Source organism: Stylophora pistillata, chromosome 14, assembly GCF_964205215.1.
Source record: "Stylophora pistillata chromosome 14, jaStyPist1.2, whole genome shotgun sequence".
In the NCBI taxonomy this organism is placed as follows: domain Eukaryota; kingdom Metazoa; phylum Cnidaria; class Anthozoa; order Scleractinia; family Pocilloporidae; genus Stylophora; species Stylophora pistillata.
In genome coordinates, this window is record NC_142532.1 from 17,029,609 (window position 1) to 17,049,849 (window position 20,241).

Genomic DNA, 20,241 nt, shown 5'->3' on the forward strand with positions numbered 1-20,241 from the left:
AAGACCGAAAACCGATCTTTTTACAGCCTAAACCGCCAAACCACACCCCTGTGTGTTAGATGCTTTATCTTACACTCAGTGGATACTTCTTTATTTCTTGTTTTGATTTCTTATTACGCTTTCTACCATGGGGACTACCTCAACTCTCTCAATAGTCAGGGAGCAGAAACCAAAAAATGGGAGTTTCGTTCAACCGTCGCCACAGAAAATATTTGACACCTGATTCTTGTAGAGAAAGACTTCCTGATGAAAGCCAGGTAGTCCGTAAAGTTGAATTGGAGTATACGTTTCGAGTTAAGGGGATGTTTTCTTGCCCAGCTCACGGATCAGCATGGTAACGAGGCTACACACTCGAACGCAGTTTACATCGCTATTTATTCGTAAAAATCAACGATTTCAACACCTTAATCTACACTTCGTATATACATCTGCTTTATTTGTAAGTGGTAAAGTATGTCACATGATTACTCACGTGATCAAAGAAAAAGGTGTTAAAGGTGTCAAATTAAAATTTAAGAAATATTTTCTTGGCTTATAGCAATATAATATTTCCATTCCTTTTCTTAACACTTAAATAAGTTTAAAAGCACGTGCACACTCGATGAAAATTCTTGCTAGATTTCAATTTTGTCTTTTAACAAGTGTAGATTTAACGGGGTCATCTTCGTTAGCCTTTTGCGCTTTTAGTTTTACCTACGCTGAACTCACCAGCTGCAACGTCAAGTTTTCAGTCCTGTTAACAATGATGCGTGTACGAACCATTGGTGAGTAAAGAATAGTTTTTTTCCCAGAGTTATGTTCAAGCTTTCGTTAACAGTCATTTGTCTTAGTTTTACTACTTATCCGCCATTACAGGTTTTGTCATCAAGAACTAGTAGTCATGAATTAATTCGAATTGGTCAACTGCGAAAAGTATTAATCGTGAGGGTCTAATTAAATAGGATGATGGCATTTAATGATTAATTTTCATTTATCTAAGACACATTTACTCGCTCGCTTTTATCCCTAGAATCAAGCAAGCAGAGTTATTTCAGATCGAACTGCCATTATCTTGCACTGAAGACATGACAAGAAACAAAACAGAAGCACTTTCCAGATGACACTTCTTAGAAGCAAAAATCTTTCCTACTAACTTTTTTTCACGCCTAACAGCTACATTCTTTGGTAGTTTATGGACAACGGCTAATCTCATTGAGTTCCTCGCCCATGCTTCTCACGAACACTGGACACGTTTGCATGCCGCGTCCTGCAAAGGAAACGTCAGAGTTGTACTTCCCGTTCGAAAAGTTAAGTAGTGCTTCCCCTTGCGAAGTTCTCTTTCAAGTGTAGATAGTTCTAATCCTTTTTATAAAGATGAGAAAATAGGAGATGTTTGCATACAGCGAAGGGAAGCATATGTCTGTCAAAGAGATGTAGTGGTTACCCGTCAAAGAAAGTATTTCGAGTGTAGCAGAATTATACGTGGACACAGCTGGACACAGCAAAGGGAAGTAGTGCACGTCTTCCTGTTTTGAAACCTGTTTATTTTCCCTTGTGCATTCCAGCATGAATAAGCTGAAGCAGAATGGTACCTGTTAAGGCAAGAAAATAATTCTACTTCGGATGAAGGGCTGGATATGAAATATGCTGCCTTTCATGTAAAGCGAAATAGCTCAATGATAAACTAAGCAGAATCAAAATGTACAGAACACGAAACTACAATTTGAATTTGCATGGAATTAAGTTTAGTCGAGGGTCTTCAAGATGTTCAAATCTTAATTGCTAAATAGTTAAAAAAATGTAGAAACGACTTGTGTGGGGTAGAAATTGAACTTTAAATTCAAGTAACTTTCAACACTCGAGATATCACAAGCACGCGACGATGGAAACCCTTGAGCAATTCATTTTATCAACTCAGTTGATAAAACAAAGTTATCTCGTGATACCCCCACCGACACAAGCGCTAAGCCTTAACCGCCTTTTTTATCAACTTCCTAAAACTTTTCCAAAACTCGTTAAACCTTCTATTGGTTGCTTGTCAAAATACATCGAGGGCATTCTATAAATAAATTATGTAGATATCGAGTACGGATTATTTCTGTACATGATCTCTGCTTGCTTCACCTTTTCCTGCTACACGTTTAAGGAAAGCCAAAATGTTGCGTGTCGTGAGCTCAAGGCCCTCGTGGTGGTTCATTTTGCAAATCATGCTTTTATCATCAAACTTTTGGCAGTATTTTCAGGCAAATAATAAATTGATACAAGACAAATGTCCTTCCTATTTCTGTGAATTTCATGATTTCGCATGTCATGTCAAATTAGCATATAAAGGCAAAATCTGCTTTTCTTGGAAAGTGCTTTCATGTTAATATGACGAGTCATCCATTTTTCGGTTTCTAATTTATATTTTTCCTCCTTCATAGCTCTTTCTAAGAAGAGCAATGACTAACGATCTCATCACTGCCATATTAAACATTATTTTAGGGAGATTACGGAGCTGATGAAATCTTCATGCCCACTCACCTTCCACTCCCCCACCACGCCTTGGGATTTGACTCTCTCTTTCACCCTTAACCCGGTATATAGCTGACACATGCCGGGGGCTTTCCGACCACTGAATTACATACACCCCATGAACAAAGTATTAATTTCCATAGCCTCAACTGCCAAATGCTCTAGAAATACATTAGTTGAACCTGGCACAAACCAGTCCAAAAGAAGAGAAGTCTTTGTAAATAAACGAACTTAACACGAAATCCTACTGCATGGTTGAAACTTCGTCCTTTCTCAAAACTGAACCTATAACTGGGAATAAGTAAACGGAAAATTTTGGCGTCTGAGTCTTACTTCGACGTGGGAGTAAGCCATTGTTCCCGCCTGGAACGACTTTGGAGCGGAATTGTAACGGCCTTCATTCAGAAGGAAATTCTCGGCTAATTTCATGTGCAAGAAGTAGTTTTCCGAGAACTGAACAGGCACAGTATCGCGTGACATGCCGGGTCATGTGACGACTCATCAGCTCTAAAAAAAAAACCCAGAAGTCATTATTTGACCACCATACAAGACAAGGAGCTGAACTTTACCTGGTAGACCTTGTAGTATGACTTTCAAAAGATAGTATCATGAAATAAACGCTTATAGAGAAGCGTAATCTAGTTTTAGCCTGGTATATTAGGAAGCATGGCATGTGCAAGGATCTGTTGTTGCGTAACGCAATGACGTTTCAAATCGCATTCAGGAAGTTTATTCAAGGTCATTGCTTAATAAAACTTTTTTTTTTTCTCAGGAAATACCCATAGTATAAAAGCTCAAAAGGTCTAGATCACCCATTCACATTGATTGAACCACTAGCAATCTAACATTATTCCCAACATTACCCAAGAAAGACGAAGAAATATTATGAAGCAAGCAGGGCTGCCTAACCTCGTTCTTTGTTTGGTCGTCCTCGCAACTGTGAGTGTCAATGGCTCAGCGATCCCCAGCAAGACATCTTCTTGCCATACACGAGAATTTTCTTGCGAATGTAAGCTGCGAGCTGAAGGTGCAACAAATAAAATTGTAAAAATAAACGTACTCCGGTGCGTTACCAAAGCGAACAATTCTACGGACGTCATTTGCAAAAGTGCAGATGTAGTGACCAAATGTCAAAAGCTGCTAGGTGAGTTCAAGTGTTTCTTCTCCAGTACGACACAAGTTTAAAATTGCCCTTCACTACGATTAGTTGCGTCCAATGATCAATAATTTTCCCGATTTTCATGGAGGTTTTGGGAGTCGTAAAAGCTCGTAGGTACGTGTTAGGCTGAAGGGGATTTCAAGTGACCTGGATGATCGAAGAATTTTTTGGGTTTGAAATTTTCGATTTATGGAAGTTTTTGGGTAACAAAATTTTGGTAAGTATTTTTTTGGGTAGCTTGAATTAGGTAGCGACCTATTCCGGTATTCAAAGCTATACGAAAATTGGTGATAAATTCCGCCATCCCAGCCGCATAGTTCCGCGAATAAAGTAAAACCAAACTAAATTTTGCTCCAGGGATATTTTGGTTTTGGTTCTGTCCCCATTAGATCATCCCTAACCCTCCTGGGAATTTCTAGCAGCTTAAATGGGAACTAGGATACGAATCCTCCTGAAACTCAGATTTTTCATAAAATCGCGATTGTTGAAAAAATTTACTGTAAGATGTGTCTCTAGGCTCCATGGCAGTATGGGCGGGGGGGTGGGGGGAGATAATGTATTACGTAAAGAGAGAGTATCGCGTGGAGTAAAAACGGGTTGCGGGATGCTTGAAAGATTTTATGATTGTAATAATCATGGATACTTCATCGCATTTGTTCCTTACGATCTCAGCATTACCAAAATGCTCCTCATCTACAATTTGACAGGAACCTTTGCGTGTTCAAATTTTAATTACATTTTTTAGCAGAAGTTTAATTTTTTTTTTTTTTTTTTTTTTTTTTATGTTCACCGAGCAGCCAAACAGCCTGTCATCGAAACTTTAGGTCTTAAAGGGTCCAAAGTGGTATACATTGGAGGCCAGGCTACCTTGACTTGCAAAATGAGTAAAACCGAAGCTGCAACTTTTATCAAGTCTGGTGTTCAAATAGAAGAACACGGTCGATTCTTGTATGAATTCCAAAACTCTGGGCGTAATCAGCTTGTGATGAATCTCCAAATCACAAACATCCGCCAAACAAGATGAAGGCAATTACACTTGCTTTGCCATAAGATTTGGACTTAAATCAACACAATCGTACACCCTCCACACAGGTTTGTGTAAATGGCTTTTAAGGTAGAGCATTTACATTTTTCGCAATCATTCTCAAATGAAGTTTGTCAATGAGCCTTGGATTTGTTTGTCGAATCCAGTTTCCTTAGCAACGGTAGTTTGGTATGTCAGACAATGATAAGCGGTTGCTTTCGATTGATCATTATTCCTTAGTCCCAAGTTAAGGCCAATCGATCTCAGAGATACTTGTAAGTTTTAGGGAAAGTCCTGTGCCAAAATGTATTATTTTGTCAAATCAAGGACCACTTTTTAATCCAAATCCACAGCTTTCTTCTCGCGTAAACTGAGATTTGTGTCTCTGTGCGTCTTTAACGTCGGTCGACAAATTTTTAATTCATTGTCGAACTAATGCAGGACTGCTTTACTTTTGTTTTGTTTCGCTCAGTGATTATCCCGGAAAACACGCGCCACATTGACTGATCGAGAGGTTTATTAATAATAACTTTGGCTTTGGTTTTCTTTATCCTTGATCAACTTAACCTCGAAAAATTTGTTGATGTAATAAAAGAATCGTTGTTTATAATCTTGTGTATATTTCTGTTACAGTTCCTTGTCCTGCCGGTCATTTTTGTCCATTGTTCTCGAACAAAGCATTGCCCTGTAAAGCTGGGACATACAGAACACAGTTCAGCCGCCCGACCCATAAATGCATCCCACATCTCCGTGGGAAAGGAAAAACTGGGGCCAAGTCACGAACAGACTTCCCTCAAGGTGGAGTTCTCGTATTTTGACTTTTTTAACCTGCTGCAAATTTGCGTTTTTTAGTATATAACGACACGCCTTGTGGGACTTTAAACATTATTTATCTCGTCGTTTAATGAAACTTTCTTTCTTTGAATAGGTTCCAACTAAAAACATGGGACTTTGTGAGACTTTGCAAGAGAAAGTTTTGTCTTTTTGAATCAAGATATTAGTTGGATGGTTTTTGATGGAAACAAAAATTACCGTTCTGTTTTTAAGAAAATTCAAATCGTAATATATTCGAAAGTATAACGTTAAATAAAATACCATTAAACACAGTAACAGCGATGGTTGGTGGCTCTCAGTTATTGCTCGCTCCAACTCACCACGAGGTTTTCCTTATATGATAAAAAGAGCACAGGTAGCCCAACATATAACACAAATCAGTAAACTAATTGTGACCATGCTGTCAGTGAGATCCAACAGTAAGTTTCAAGAGACAAAAAAGCAGTAGTCTAGACCGGATTTATTTCAAACTCATCTGTAAGCGGTTTACTTAAACGTTGTGATTTTAAAAGTGGGAAGTTAATAAATTAAAAAATAAAAGCCCTCTGTATGTCAGTATATAAATGCTGTTTGTGATAGAAATTAGGAATTTTATTCCAGTTTCATAAGGGGATAGGTTTGTGAATCCCCCTCCCCCCAAGGAAACTGACATATATTGAGACGACCGTAGATCAAAGTGTACTTAATACGTAAACTTTCACCCACGGAAGTGCAATAACTTTTTTGAAGCGATTTCAGAGCGAGTGTCAAACGCAATTTGAGATTCCTCCGATTTTTCTCTACTTCGCTCTTTGATTGGTCCAGAAAACTTGCAGCTCTATGACCATAAATATCGAGAATGCGCCGACAGTTGCAAAATTTCGTAATTCGTTTTATTTTTTCTAAAGGACCCTTTTAATGAACCTTTTTCGAAAATGATATCAAAAAGTTCTATCGCGCTTTTTTTCTCTGAAAAATCGAAAAGTTCGAAATACGCCTAAATGGCTATTGTTCCCCCCGTAACGACAATAAATATAATGCTATCCGTTGAACGACTGTCACGCAAGAGGTCATGGCCAATCTTTCAACTTGGCCAGGAATGTACCAAATACATAACGTCTTGCGTGACAGCCGTTCAACGGAGCGCATTACATTTTTTGTCATTTTAGCCCAAACTCTTTTCAAGCTGGACGCGCCGCCTATGGGGTCTATGGCGGGCCAAGAAAGAAACTAAGAGGGCTTAAACTACAAGGATAAAGCTTAAAGAAAATATATATTTTGATTTGTAAATATATCATACAAGACCTTTTTAAAGGCCTTCAAATGGGTCGTGACGGATGTTCAGCGGTTCGCATTGCATTTTCGAGAAAATAGCCCAAACTCTTGTAAACCTGGAAGTGCCGCTTATAGCGGGTCAAGATAGAGAACTGGAGGAATTAAAATACAAGGATAAAGCTTTACGATGATGTACATTATGATTTGTAGGTATAAATGGCAGACCTGTTCATAGGCCATTGAAGTTGACCTTTATTTCAGCTAGCTCCGCGAAAGAGACGCGAAGTACTTTATTTCAACGGGTTACTATTCAGACTTAAACGTAACAAAATAACAAGAAAATAATATTTTCTAAGATATAAAAGGACCATCTGTTAGTACACAAAATTTAAAAGCGGAATCGCATCGCGTTGTAGCGTACGAAATTGCCAAAGTTGCATAATTTTTCATTGCCTTACGGGGGGGAAACGGCCATTTAGCCGTATTTTGAACTTTTCGATTTTTCGGAGAAAAAAAGCACGATAGAACTTTTTGATATCATTTTCGAAAAAGGTTCATTAAGAGGGTCCTTTAGAAAAAAAAACGAATTACGAAATTTTGCAACTGTCGGCGGATTCTCGTTATTTGTTTGTTTAAAAAAACAACATTTTGAAACTGAAATCAATCGCGACCCTATTACTCGCGTTTTATCTGCGTTTTTTCCGCGTTTTTAGTAATTTCAAAGCATCTCCGGAATTTTCGGCTCCCTCGGTCAGTCAGTTTGCGACTGATCACCTTTCACGGAAAGAGGGACGAAGAGAAACGAAATGTTGACGAAGATGACCATAGTTTGGTTAGAATTTTCGTTGATGGAAGAAAACGCCGAAAACTTTAAAATAATTGCTTTTCAGAACACAAAAGTGTTGGGAGAATGGACTTGACCAATCTGCAAACAGGTTGATAAACGCTTAAAACACGCTTTTTTTTGCGCACAACGTGAAAAACGTGTAAAGGTTTTGCGTCTTCCTGTCTTGCTTCGTTGTTATGGTCTTGCCTATTTTTCTAAAAGCGCCTGAAAAAGTAAGGAAAGGAAGACAGAGCTGAATAATGAAAAGCCACGTCAGAGGGTATGCGGTCAACAACGCGAGCTCAAGTGTCCTTGGTCTAAAATTTAGCGGAATTAGCGGAAAATAATAAGGGCTGACTTTTAAAACCGAGGAACTCTGTTTTCGTCAAAGGCATTTTCCTATTTCCAGAGGTTTCAAGGAGAAAATTAATTTTTGAAAATTTTTAGGGGGTGTACCAAGTTTTTGAGGTTGTTCTGTAAAAGAAATGCTGCAAGGACAACGACGCCTCCAAGCAACAGAATAAGAAATCAATCATACGAACCGGTCGCGAACGACTCAAAATCCGTATTTCCGCGGCAAAAATTAACGCATGCGTATACGTTATTCAGCTCTGTCGGAAAGGAATAGAAGTTCTCCTCGATTCTCCGCCTGCGTGAAGACTGTAAGAAAGTGTATAGTGGTATTCATTTCAAATCATAGTTAGCTGAGAGGTCAATTACAGCTAGTCTCATTTCATCTCATCACACAATGCACTCTCTCCCTAAGCGGGGTTTTCTCGCTTAGCCGGTCAGCCCAGGGAGTCAAGAAAGAACGTGACTTGCAAGACTGAAAAGTCATCCAACGCCAATTGAACTGCTCTTTCCTGCTTTTAAAGGCATCAGTGAATCGACTTGTTAAATCAGAAAACAGACACAGATCTGATAAGAAATCGTACGTGTGAGAAAAATAATTGTCTTAACCAGTTAACCCCTTAGAGCGACTAGCATCTAATTTCTCCCGACAGTACCTCCCTGAAATCAAACGTCAATGTCATGAATAAAGGAAATAGTCACCTGCTTCAAAGGCTCTTGACCGCCTGACAAATTCTCCCTGTAAGTACTATAGGAAACTTATAAAGAACAGTATGGAGAATATGCATACTGACGTGTAATGGTTTAAAAGAGTTCCGCGAGAAAAATAACGCCCTATAAACAAATATTTGTAAACTTCTTCCATTTATCATCAGTTCTGCATCCCTGGTGATCATCTGCGTCATTCTTGTAAAACAAAGATTTTGTTCTAGGACATTGACCTTTAATAGGAGAGGAAAAATGTTGCTGGCAAACCTCCACTTTGGGCCGATGAGGGAACTACCACTTTCGCTACATCCGCATACAAGAAGAGTATCGTGCTGTATTCTGGGATTAACTTAGATTCCTCAGTTAATAGCCTCAAATCTATTCGAAGTTCGAGCAGCAGGGAATCGCGAAGCGAGAAGTTTTTGAAATATCCAGGCAAGTTTAATCATTAATGTTTGCCAGGGAACTTCTATTAGTTTGTGTCCTTTGCGGGGTGGGATTTACCTCGACTGTTTTGGAGGAACGGGAACAAAGATCGGAATGCCGTCCACACAGGGTACTTTGTCCTTGCAAGGACAAGCATGGAGTGAGTGGCCATGTCCTTGTGAGAACGTGTAGTGATCATAAGGATCTAAAGATTGCTGTTTGCCGAGGGAAAGCTTACGCAAAAGAGTGTGGGAAAGGTGAGTTTCTAACAAATTATAGCAGATTTTATGTAACAACTTAAATCCTCACAACTGTTATTTGTCTTCCCTAAAGTGTTATCACTATTTTAATCTTGGCACTTATGGTTTGGATCCAATTAGCTTTTGACAGCGCTGTGACAACGCTTTATTTGACCTCTCAGATTTTAACAACAACGTAGCGGTGGCGTTGACCACTTATAACGTCATGACATTTCAGACTCTCTTGGTGACCCATACAAACAAAAGTCCACGTGAGAAAAGTATACGAATGTTGTTTTCAATGTAACAGAGAAGGATTCCTTGAACAGTTTGGATGACCTGTGGGTATTTACTTAATTAAACTACACTTTGCGTGAGATGTCTGTGGAGGACACGTTACATGAATGTCGCTTCTTACTAAAGTCAAGCCCTATTGGCTGGAGTTACTACTTGGATGGATGACATACATAATACCCCGTTTTGTTTAAATTTTTTTTTTTTCTGGTCTTCATTTATCGATTTCATTCCTGTTCATTGAAGGATATTTATAGTTTTGCACGTGAAACTAGAGTAACTGTAGATGATAAACCGACTCATCTCACGTTCATGCCTCCAGGGTAATTCACTTACTGACGATTGAATAATTGAAATATTTTCTTATTTAGGTTACTTTTTATCAAAGCGACACAGACGCGACACTGGAAATTGTAGAAATGGAATGATATCAGCATCCAACCATTCCTCAGCCACAGGAGACCCTGTAAAAGTTTCCATGGATAGTGAATCTAACAACACGGCTCATGTGGATGACTGTTTCACATTTGAATGCAAAGCCTATTCAAATTTACCAGCAAATATAACTTGGCTGTTTAATGGCAAACCACTCGATTCTAAATTGAAAGATTTGAAATATTCATTTGCACCTTGCAACCAAACTTTGGAAATCAAAGTAATTTCAAAAAGCGACGCAGGTAACTACACATGTTTCGTGACAAATGAGAAGGGGCAAAATGTATCAGCGACAGCTACCTTGATTGTGAAGCGTAAGTAACCACGCCTGAGGTCTGTACTGTGCTAAGTAACCACGCCTGAAGTCTCTACTGTACTAATTAACCACGCCTGAGGTCTGTACTGTAACTTCTGGAGAAAACCTGATCCCCTGCTCAGGTCCTAGTTGTTCGAAGGCTGGATAAATCCCTATCCGATAGATAGCGTAGTACGTTTTGTTATTACTTATCCGCTGCATAGTGATTTATCCGTTGTAGAGCGCTTTCCGCCCTTTATACAACTGGGCCCAGATTTTTAAGTGGCCAAACTGATATACAGGTAGCTGCCAGTATGCCCTAAGTTATAGGGAAAAACAATTATTCTTAAATTATAGTACAGACTGAGCAGGCACTGTAGGGCAGTGTTATTTTTGTTGAAGTATTAAGCAAAATGAGATTGAGTAGAGAACTTCGAATTGGCTCTCGTATATGGTTATTAAGCTTTTACTCATTACGAGCCGTGAAAGAAAAAGGTGGTAAATGAAAATAGCGGAGAAATGAAAACAGTAGCTTGCAAAAAGTTTCTGTTGGTGCTGACTCAGTGGACTGGAAGTGCATTTTATCATTATCAGTAATACTTAAACTTGGCTTTCAGTTCGAGGAAAAGTTTAGCATTTGATTCCTAAAGAGTCTTCTGTTCTAATTTTTAGTGAGACACGGTCCTCCAGTGATAGAGTATGCAAAACTTGAACGTTGGAACACAGCCTACATTGGAACCACAGTCAACATTACTTGTAAAATCCAAAGCCCTCTTGAGGCTAACGGAAAGTTTTCGAAGAATAGTAAACAGATCAATGAGGATGATGAAGAACTGAAGTATGAATATCATTATATACATGTACCAAAAAAAGATAAAGCTAACTCCTTAACCTTACTTACTAAACTGGAAGTTAAGAACGTCACAATGGAAGATGCTGGAAACTACACATGTAAAGCTTTTCAAGATGATGACCAGAAATCAAGTAAAACATTTTTTCTTAAAGTTGGTAAGCAAACTACTCTCTTACGTTTATTTAATATTATGTGTATACAGTAAACATCTACTCTGTTAAAAACACTGACTTCATGGACTACCCAATGGACCAACCCTTTGCGTCTTTGTATTTCTCCAGCCACAGCACTTACTACGAATGTTAGCCGATTATTCTAAACATTTAAAGTCGCTGTTCGTGAAAACGCTTCCCTCGATCAGTATTGATCATGAAGTAAGGCGAGAAATCAATAACATTCACTGTTTCGTTCTTTAGGATAGAGATTGACCCAGACATCAACCATGCACATCAGAACTGAATTCTTCACAAGAAGCCATCTATAGATTCAGTGGTACATGTAGTTTACAGCCCAACAACACGGCATGCTGTACAACTTGACTCTTTGCTATCACTCTAAGTAAGAGCTAACGTGTTTACACACGTGAATGATTTGAAGCTCGAAGCAGAAGCGCTTTGCTATATCATTGAAGTGGACAAATAATATACGGCGATGAAACTAAATAAACTACGGAAACGATTTATTGCTATTTCCCGCGCCAAATCGAAGTCGATTTGTGACTTTTGACTAAAAAGTAGTGCATGTAAACAACGAAGGCACGTGAAATGTAAGTTCTTTGAAACCGGAACGCATTCAAAATAGGAATTTTTAGGATGATTCGGGCCATTTTGGGTAGGCTAAAGAATAGGGGTCAGGGTTTTCACCTTCTGGAACACTTGTTCGCCTGGATTATATCAGTATCATGATCTGACTAAATCATTTGGAGTTTTCAGAAAATAGCTGTCTTGAATTTTTCTCAATTTGTTTCTGCTATCTTCCTGCTCGGTTTCAAAATGTCATGATCTTCATGACTCATGCTCGGAATTACTTCAGATCCAGTTTTCCTCTGTTCTGAATTCACAATGTTGCATGGTTTTGGTACTTCAATTAAAGTGCTACTGAAACGAAATTTTCGTATCTGAAATTTTTGCTCTAACCTGTAGTTTTGAATATGGTGATCATCATGAGATAATTTTTTTTGGCCAAAAAGAGGCGAAAGATATCTTTTTTAACCGTTCAAATCAAAAATTTTACACAAAACCATGTCCGGGCTCTAGAACCGAGCGAAATGGATTGATGACGTCACTGGTTGTGTTCACTCCGATAGCGTCGTTTATTTCACTCACTGTTTGTTTGTATTCGTGGGCGAAGGAGATGGCAGATATTGAAGTTTTGTCAAGTGAATCTTCTTCTGAACGAAGCGAAGTTGTCTCCAGTAGCGAAGAGGAAGATGATGCCGTAAAATGGGGTTGACAGGCCTACACGACTCCCCAGCGTGTGTTTAGAGTAGCCCATTCAAAGTTTAGCCTCACGAGTACGTCTTTGAGCGACCGCCCTCTTTTGTAAGATACGAGCGGCGGATTTTTGTATAGTTCGCTCAGTAGTGGTTGTACTTCTATTAAATGCCAGTTTTTCATGAGAATTTGCTTTTTGTGCGGCACTGAGTACGCACATCAGGGATTGAGTCTTTTTCGAATCGTTCGCCTTTGTAGATGTACAGCTATTTTTTTGACTGTCTCGATCGTTAAGTTGTCTTGATTGCTTTCAGCTTGCGCCACGCTCGCTGATTCGATCGTACTACAGTTCTTCGTGTTCAGTGTTCCAGCCGTTTTGGCTCGTTTTCTTTTCTTTATTTCGGTATTAAAACGACCGATTTCACGTTCATAGAAGCACATTATCGCCTTTACTGTTTCTTGCTCCGCGTTGTTAAGGATTTGCTTTATCTCATTTTTGAAATCCTCGTCTGCTCTTATTTTGGCCCTCGCCCTATATTGTAGGGATTCTGGGAATATTCTGCTAGGCATTTGGTACAGAGGAATTTTTCGTTATCCTCAGACTTGCCGAGTAGATCATCTTCAGTGGCGGTGTCGTATGAGGCTTCCATGTTTTCTTCATTCTCTGAATGGCATTGCTTTGGCCCGGGGCGTTTAGTAGCCCATCTGCCGTTATAATGTCTTTCGAAATTTTCTGTAGATGGTCAGGCAAGACCGCGGTTTCGATCCTAATCTTGTGGATCTCGTCAGTTGCCGATTAACTAAATAGACTGGTAGAGATTCGTTCTCGGTATCAGTGGGGAATTTTGCTCCCTATCCAGGCGAACCTCTCGCAGATAGCCAAGATGCCGATATGGCCGCCGATGAAGAAGACGGGATGGCATTTTGCCCGAAATCCTCTTTTGCGGCTTCCCAACATGCAAGCCACACTCCATACTTTTACCCTTCTTTCACAGAAGTACACAATCAGTGACGTCACAGGGCTGTTTTGGCCGCGCCAAGATGGCCGCCAATTTTGATCTCAGCCGGTCAACTTCGAATGGTTAAAAATGTGCTTTACGCTATGCGTTGGCCCCAAAAAAGTACACAGCGTTTGCAAATAACGCGTACGTTCAAACTCTATTATATTGCAAAAATCTCGGATATGAAAATTACGTTTCAGTAATCATTTTGTCATAGTGGTGAGTAGAGAAAAAATATTTTCAGTGAGAATTGCTAATTTCCGAAGCTGTGTCTGGAGGACATGAGGGAAATTGTGAATATTTTCACAACTTATTTTATACTACTTACTACTTTATGGTCCAGAGTTAAATGAGAAAAACGTTTTTATCAATGATATATAGCTGTTTTGGATAAGACTGTAAGAAAAAAAAAACCGGGCAAGCGACAATCTTCAAAGGAAATCTGGGTATCCGGTGATCAATGAATTTTAATAAGTGATAGAAATAAGTAGACTCATCAAACTCACAACGCCTTGTCCTTTTGCTAAGGAAGTATTCATGAAATTCTGTGGTTAAGCAGGCGGTTAAGAAACCGTAACGTGAAAACTACCCCCAATGACTCTCGGGGTTGTTGCGTTTGCCTCTTTAATTCAAGGTTTCCTGGAACAGCTGCGAATAATTGATGTTCCATTGTTATTTATATGCTTGAATTAATTTCCTTCTCCTTGAATTCTTAGGTACACTTTTTATTTTATTTTTTTGTCATATTTCCAGTGACTAAAAAGGGTTTGCTCAGAGCCGTGCCAAACTTTTCCAAAAGGAGATCTCAAGGGAATTCCTACCTTTTTTTGAAAACTATGCAAACATATGCATGGATAATTGTCCTGAGTATCATCACATTACCTACATATACGTATACTTTGGGAGTTCAAAAGATATAAGCTTGAGATATCTGTTGTTTTGAATTATGTTGTAGGACCATGTCCAGCCAGTTTTTATTGTCTTCCAGGAAGGCCTGGTCGTATTCAATGTCCTCCAGGAACATACCAGCCAAACATTAGTCAGACATCTGAACAGGCCTGTAAACCATGTCCAGCCGGTTTTTATTGCCCTTCAGAGGCAACTGGTCCTATTCCATATCCAATAGGAACATACCAGCCAGACATTAACCAGAAATCAAAACATGCCTTTCTACAAAAAAACCGATTTTTACTGCCCTCCTGGACAGGCCTATCAGAGCCATCTAGATATACTTTTTTTAGCTTGTATGTTTTATTTTCCCAAGGGTATCTTAGGGGAACTCCCCTCTTTGGGATTTGTAAATACTTGTATGGTGTAGATTGGAAAAACAAAACTTACAAGCTAACGATAACTGTTGTTTTGAATTATATTGTAGGACCATGTCCAGCCGGTTTTTATTGCCCTCCAGGAGGAAGTGGTCGCATTCAATGTCCTCAAGGAACATACCAGCCAAACGTTAGCCAGACATCTGAACAGGCCTGTAAACTGTGTCCAGCCGGTTTTTATTGCCCTCGAAAGGCAACTGGTCCCGTTCAATGTCCAATGGGGACATACCAGCCAAACATTAACCAGACATCTAAATATGTCTGTAAACAATGTACAGCCGGTTTTTATTGCCCTCCAGGAGGAAGTGGTCTCATTCAATGTCCTCAAGGAACATACCAGCCAAACATTTGCCAGACATCTGAAGAGGCCTGTAAACCATGTCCTAATTTCCTCACCAATTCATCAAAGTATCCTATAGGCCGCGATCAACCAATTGTTAATAAAACTGACTGTCTGCTGGAAGATCCAATTGATACACGTAAAGGTGCTTCCTTCACAAATAAATGTTAAAGAGAAGTTTTATTTCTACTTAATTCTTTTTTCGAGTAGGTTTTGAAAAAAGGTCTGCAACCTCCTCAAACTTTCAGTTGAAAAACTGAAAGAAACCTCGACGATAGAAGATAGAAGTCATCTTGTTGGCTTTTAACGCATTCAGCGGGTTTGGGTTTTTGAACTTTTGATTTCATTTTTATTTCTTGACCTAAACTTAAATTTGAATAATTCATTTTCTTTTCTTTTCTTTTATTCAGTTTCAGCCACCACATCATCAGATGTCACCCTAGTTGTCGTAGGCTCAGCAACTGGTGTAATTCTTTTCACAGTCTTGGCTCTTCTTTTGTTAATTTTTATTGCAAAGAAGAGGCGCTGTCCTTGGTTTTCTTCCTTTAGACACAGTCACGATCCAGAGTCTTTCTCATGTCAACCTATTTTGAGGGAGATTGAAGATACAGAAGATGTGGATGGTTCTGAAGCTTTGAACAATTCACCAGAGATAGTCTCGCGGCCAAAGCAGAAAAACAGAGAATTTCTTTTTATCAACCCAACAACAGCTTGAAACTACCTCGTTGTTTGACTCTAATGGTAAAAGCGAGCGAGCAAATGTGTTTTAGAACAAAACAACGATTCACTAACTTTTCAAAATATTTTGAGTTAGTTTTTGACATTTGATTAACCGTAACGTAATAGAAAGAACGTTAACATTCCGAGATTTTGACGCTTTCAAAATGATACATTGTAGATCAGTGGGAGAAATTGTTATGGTAAATTTTCTTACGACCAGCGGTTGATGTTTTTCAATATTTACGCTTAACGGCTAGGCTTTTTTCGCGGCTTTACGAGTAGCCAACAACCACAAACAGGTTTACGGTTTTTATTCAGTTGTCTCGCGCAAAAATTAATAGGAGGCAACGACAATTGGAAACAACTTCCGCACCAGGAAACAGCAGGTCCGAAAATAACACAACGTTGCGCTGTAATTATAAATCACTGAGGGTAAAGCTAGTACGTAATGAGGAAATAAGCTGAAGGGTATGAAACTAACCTCGACTGGAAGGAAATTTCGAGTTATCGCAGTTTCGATATACCAAATGTCAACTGAATTGATGCTTTCTTCAGGGAGAAACAGAATGCTGACACATTACAACTTAGATATTTTCGTAGATGCTATAGAAATGGGTTATAATCTGTATCATAACGGTAAAAATTGGATGAATTTGGAGCTTGCGAACACAGAAAGATTTCCGGTTTTAGTTTTGTTTTGTTAATAAACTCGCTGTTGCCGTCTAACCAAAGATTTTGTTTCAGTATGATTGACATTTGATTCTAGTAATGATTTTAGTCGCGAAAATGTTGTATTTCAACCAGTTTTAGTATCAGCGTAAGCTCTCCGAAGAGGATAGGGCGCTAACCTTGTCGGCGAATTACTATCCGCTTCAGAAGTAACTTTTGATTGCTTTGATTATTCTAGGTTATAGTATCTTTTTTCTGGACGCTTTGTCACAAAAGAACACATCTTTATTCAGTTCGAACCTACCGTCCATCGACTATTCAAGTTTTAAAATTACGATTAGAATCGCGTGATTGAATAAAATCTCGCAAATTTAGCGTAAAATTTGCGAGTTAAAAACAAAGCTAAGTGATATTGTTTCGCATCTGAGCGCGCACTCAGGATAAAAACACAGAAAGATTTCCGGTTTTAGTTTTGTTTTGTTAATAAATTCGCTGTTGCCGTCTAACCAAAGATTTTCTTCCAGTATGATTGACATTGGATTCTAGTAATGATTTTAGTCGCGAAAATGTTGTATTTCAACCAGTTTTAGTATCAGCGGAAGCTCTCCGAAGAGGAAGGGCGCTAACCTTGTCGGCGAATTACTATCTGCTACAGAAGTAACTTTTGATTGCTTTGATTATCCTAGGTTATAGTATCTTTTTTCTGGACGCTTTGTCACAAAAGAACACATCTTCATTCAGTTCGAACCTACCGTCCATCGACTAATCAAGTTGTAAATTTACGATTAGAGTCGCGTGATTGAATAAAATCTCGCAAATTTAGCGTGAAATTTACGAGTTAAAAACAAAGCTAAGTGATATTGTTTCGCATCTGAGCGCGCACTCAGGATAAAAATAAACAATTTCGATGCTGTTTTCTTTTTTTCTTATTTTTATTCAATTATACGATTCAAGGAAAATCTATCACCTGACTCGTGAATTCCGCGTTGAATTCCCCTTGAAAACCAATATCGCGCTCTTTAGTTATAAATCACAGAGGATAAAGTTGTAGCTGAAAAAATGACACGAGGGTCTGAAAACTCACTTGGATTAAACGGAATTTTCAAGTTATTAGTGTTTCGAGAACTACAAGTCAACGGAATCGATGCTCTGTTTTGGGGGAAAGAAATAGCCGACACTTACATTACAACTTTAAAAAATATTTTGGAAGATGGGATAGAAATAAGTCTAAATACCTGATTTCGGTTGTTCAGAGGTTGGAACGCCAAGAAATCTTTATCTAGCGAATACGTATCGGATAGCATTATCCAACCAATGAACAATCAGCCCCTAGATGTGAGCCAATTATCTGTATTATTGCAGTTAAATGATGGATTTGGACAAATTTTTACACTACACGGTAATTCTAGTAAACTTTCCCTGGAGACAAATTTTCGCAATACTGATCAACTTACGGTAAAACGTCGAAAACTTGTTTCCGTCCGAAGATTGTAAAAGTCACATTAAATGTTCAATTTTTTCTCTTCAATACAAGTTATCCTCTGAGAATTTTCGAAGATATGCTACTGTTAGAGAAATGTCTGAAAGACTCAAGGCGGATCATTTAATAAAAGTTTAGCCGTTGTTTAACAAAACCCAGCGCGTTCCAAACTATCTTCAGAACCGAATCTTTCATCTGAACATTTATTTTTGTGAACAGTGTCAAGAGGGCCGAAAGCAGTGGAAACAATGGAAGGACACTTATTTTATAAAATTATCCCTCTCATTGATAATATCTGAGGCCCATTGCCATTGTAAAACCACGGTTTGGTTTAGACCCATAAGTAACCGACCTTAAAAACTTCTAATTTTTCCCGTTTCTGAAAATTGGTAAGCCGAGGCGAAGCTTTACCTGTTTTCCTCCTACTTTGTTATGCTCCTGACTATTTTGTTAAAAGCTCGTGGAAGAGTAAAGGGAAGTATGAAGGTTTCCCGCTAATGCGAAGACGGTGCCGGAGAAAGTCTATAGTCATTGCCAGGAACTCGCAACTCAACTCGACGGAAGTGGGCGTCACATTCGAAACAATCGTTAGCCGATATTGCTCGTGGGGCGTGGAGCGTGTGTTCACCTAGTTTTAATATTACTAGATAAAGGCCAAGTTTTTTCTTATTTCGCTCCCTTTATTGTTATTAGTGTTTCCTTTCGCTCCCTTTATTATTAGTGGTCGCATTCAATGTCCTCAAGGAACATACCAGCCAAACATTGGCCAGACATCTGAAGAGGCCTGTAAACCATGTCCTAATTTCTTCACCAATTCATCAAAGTATCCTATAGGCCGCGATCAACCAATTGTTAATAAAACTGACTGTCTGCTGGAAGATCCAATTGATACACGTAAAGGTGCTTCCTTCACAAATAAATGTTAAAGAGAAGTTTTATTTCTACTTAATTCTTTTTTCGAGTAGGTTTTGAAAAAAGGTCTGCAACCTCCTCAAACTTTCAGTTGAAAAACTGAAAGAAACCTCGACGATAGAAGTCATCTTGTTGGCTTTTAACGCATTCAGCGGGTTTGGGTTTTTGAACTTTTGATTTCATTTTTATTTCTTGACCTAAACTTAAATTTGAATAATTCATTTTCTTTTCTTTTCTTTTAATCAGTGTCAGCCACCACATCATCAGATGTCACCCTAGTTGTCGTAGGCTCAGCAACTGGTGTAATTCTTTTCACAGTCTTGGCTCTTCTTTTGTTAATTTTTATTGCAAAGAAGAGGCGCTGTCCTTGGTTTTCTTCCTTTAGACACAGTCACAGTAGTGGTATCGGCTCACTTAGGTCAGATTTGGATAAATTCTCCCAACCTGACAGGTCCTTAAAATGGACCAATGAGATGGTAGGAAAAAGGGTTAGGGAGAATTGATTTTTTGATCAGCAAGAATGTGCGCGCGCAAGAGTAGTGCCCAGCCCCTGACGGATACATTTTACAAATTGCTTTTATTCATTTTTTCAAAAAATTACACTGCTTCTTTCAATGCTTGGTTTACTCCAAATCCTGCGGCTCCGCCCAGGGCACCTAGACCAATGGCTTTTCCTCCTGCAATCAGTGCGGGGATGAGTGCGGCTAAGGGTAATATTCCACCTTGTTGTCTCATTTTCCTTCCTGGTTTTCTTCCCCTTTTCCTTGGTCTTTTCCTTTTGCGTCCTTTAGGAGTGCGTCTGACCATTGTTAGAATCGATTAATCACACTGATAAAATCAGCCTTATTAAATAGGCTTCCTTTTCGACGTTTTATTCTGTTGACTATTTTTTTAGCAGATTTTTTGGCCAATCTTTCAGTAGCGAGGGTATTTTGATAGGGATTGGGACCAAAAATTCCTCCGCGTTGTGTCTTTCTTTTGGGACGACGTTTGCGCATCTCTTATTAGTAGAAAATAAACATAGACTCTTTTCATGCATTTGTTATATACTCGAGGGAATACATTTTTTTAATTTTTTCTAACGTTTTTTACAATAGTCAAGGTAGCTCAGTTGGGTAGAGCGTTAGCTTGTAGAACTAATGGTCCCTGGTTCGATTCCAGGTCTTGGCA

The 20,241-nt window shown here is 38.9% G+C and overlaps 2 protein-coding genes, 1 long non-coding RNA gene and 1 other non-coding gene across 4 annotated transcripts; 3 read left to right on the forward strand and 1 right to left on the reverse strand.

Moving 5' to 3' along the window:
• The first annotated feature begins 3,297 nt into the window (after positions 1–3,297).
• LOC148716867 (uncharacterized) lies at positions 3,298–5,782 on the forward strand. Its single transcript, XM_088746064.1, has 4 exons — positions 3,298–3,637; positions 4,450–4,744; positions 5,310–5,474; positions 5,605–5,782. Exons 1-2 carry the CDS (start codon positions 3,379–3,381, stop codon positions 4,674–4,676), a joined length of 486 nt encoding a protein of 161 aa, XP_088602190.1. The 5' UTR covers positions 3,298–3,378; the 3' UTR covers positions 4,677–4,744; positions 5,310–5,474; positions 5,605–5,782.
• Positions 5,783–8,942: 3,160 nt separating this feature from the next.
• On the forward strand, positions 8,943–16,741 carry LOC148716868 (uncharacterized). Its single transcript, XM_088745605.1, has 5 exons — positions 8,943–9,332; positions 9,980–10,357; positions 11,011–11,346; positions 15,001–15,435; positions 15,701–16,741. The coding sequence occupies exons 1-5, from the start codon at positions 9,101–9,103 to the stop codon at positions 16,003–16,005; spliced, it is 1,686 nt and encodes a 561-aa protein (XP_088601731.1). The 5' UTR covers positions 8,943–9,100; the 3' UTR covers positions 16,006–16,741.
• On the reverse strand, positions 15,452–18,773 carry LOC148716869 (uncharacterized). Its single transcript, XR_015995530.1, has 2 exons — positions 18,571–18,773; positions 15,452–15,874 (listed from the first exon to the last, which is right to left on the reverse strand). It is a non-coding gene; the product is annotated as an uncharacterized LOC148716869 (long non-coding RNA).
• A 1,394-nt stretch (positions 18,774–20,167) lies between these two features.
• Positions 20,168–20,241, forward strand: Trnay-gua (transfer RNA tyrosine (anticodon GUA)). The gene has a single exon. It is a non-coding gene; the product is annotated as a tRNA-Tyr (tRNA).

Excerpts from the sequence above, each read along its gene's own strand:
- LOC148716867 (XM_088746064.1), top strand. The coding sequence starts at position 3,379 with ATGAAGCAAGCAGGGCTGCCTAACCTCGTTCTTTGTTTGGTCGTCCTC. Across the intron at positions 3,638-4,449 it reads CAAATGTCAAAAGCTGCTAG|CCAAACAGCCTGTCATCGAA; the intron begins GTGAGTTCAAGT and ends TTCACCGAGCAG.
- LOC148716868 (XM_088745605.1), top strand. The coding sequence starts at position 9,101 with ATGTTTGCCAGGGAACTTCTATTAGTTTGTGTCCTTTGCGGGGTGGGA. Across the intron at positions 9,333-9,979 it reads CGCAAAAGAGTGTGGGAAAG|GTTACTTTTTATCAAAGCGA; the intron begins GTGAGTTTCTAA and ends TTTCTTATTTAG. Across the intron at positions 11,347-15,000 it reads AACATTTTTTCTTAAAGTTG|GACCATGTCCAGCCGGTTTT; the intron begins GTAAGCAAACTA and ends ATTATATTGTAG.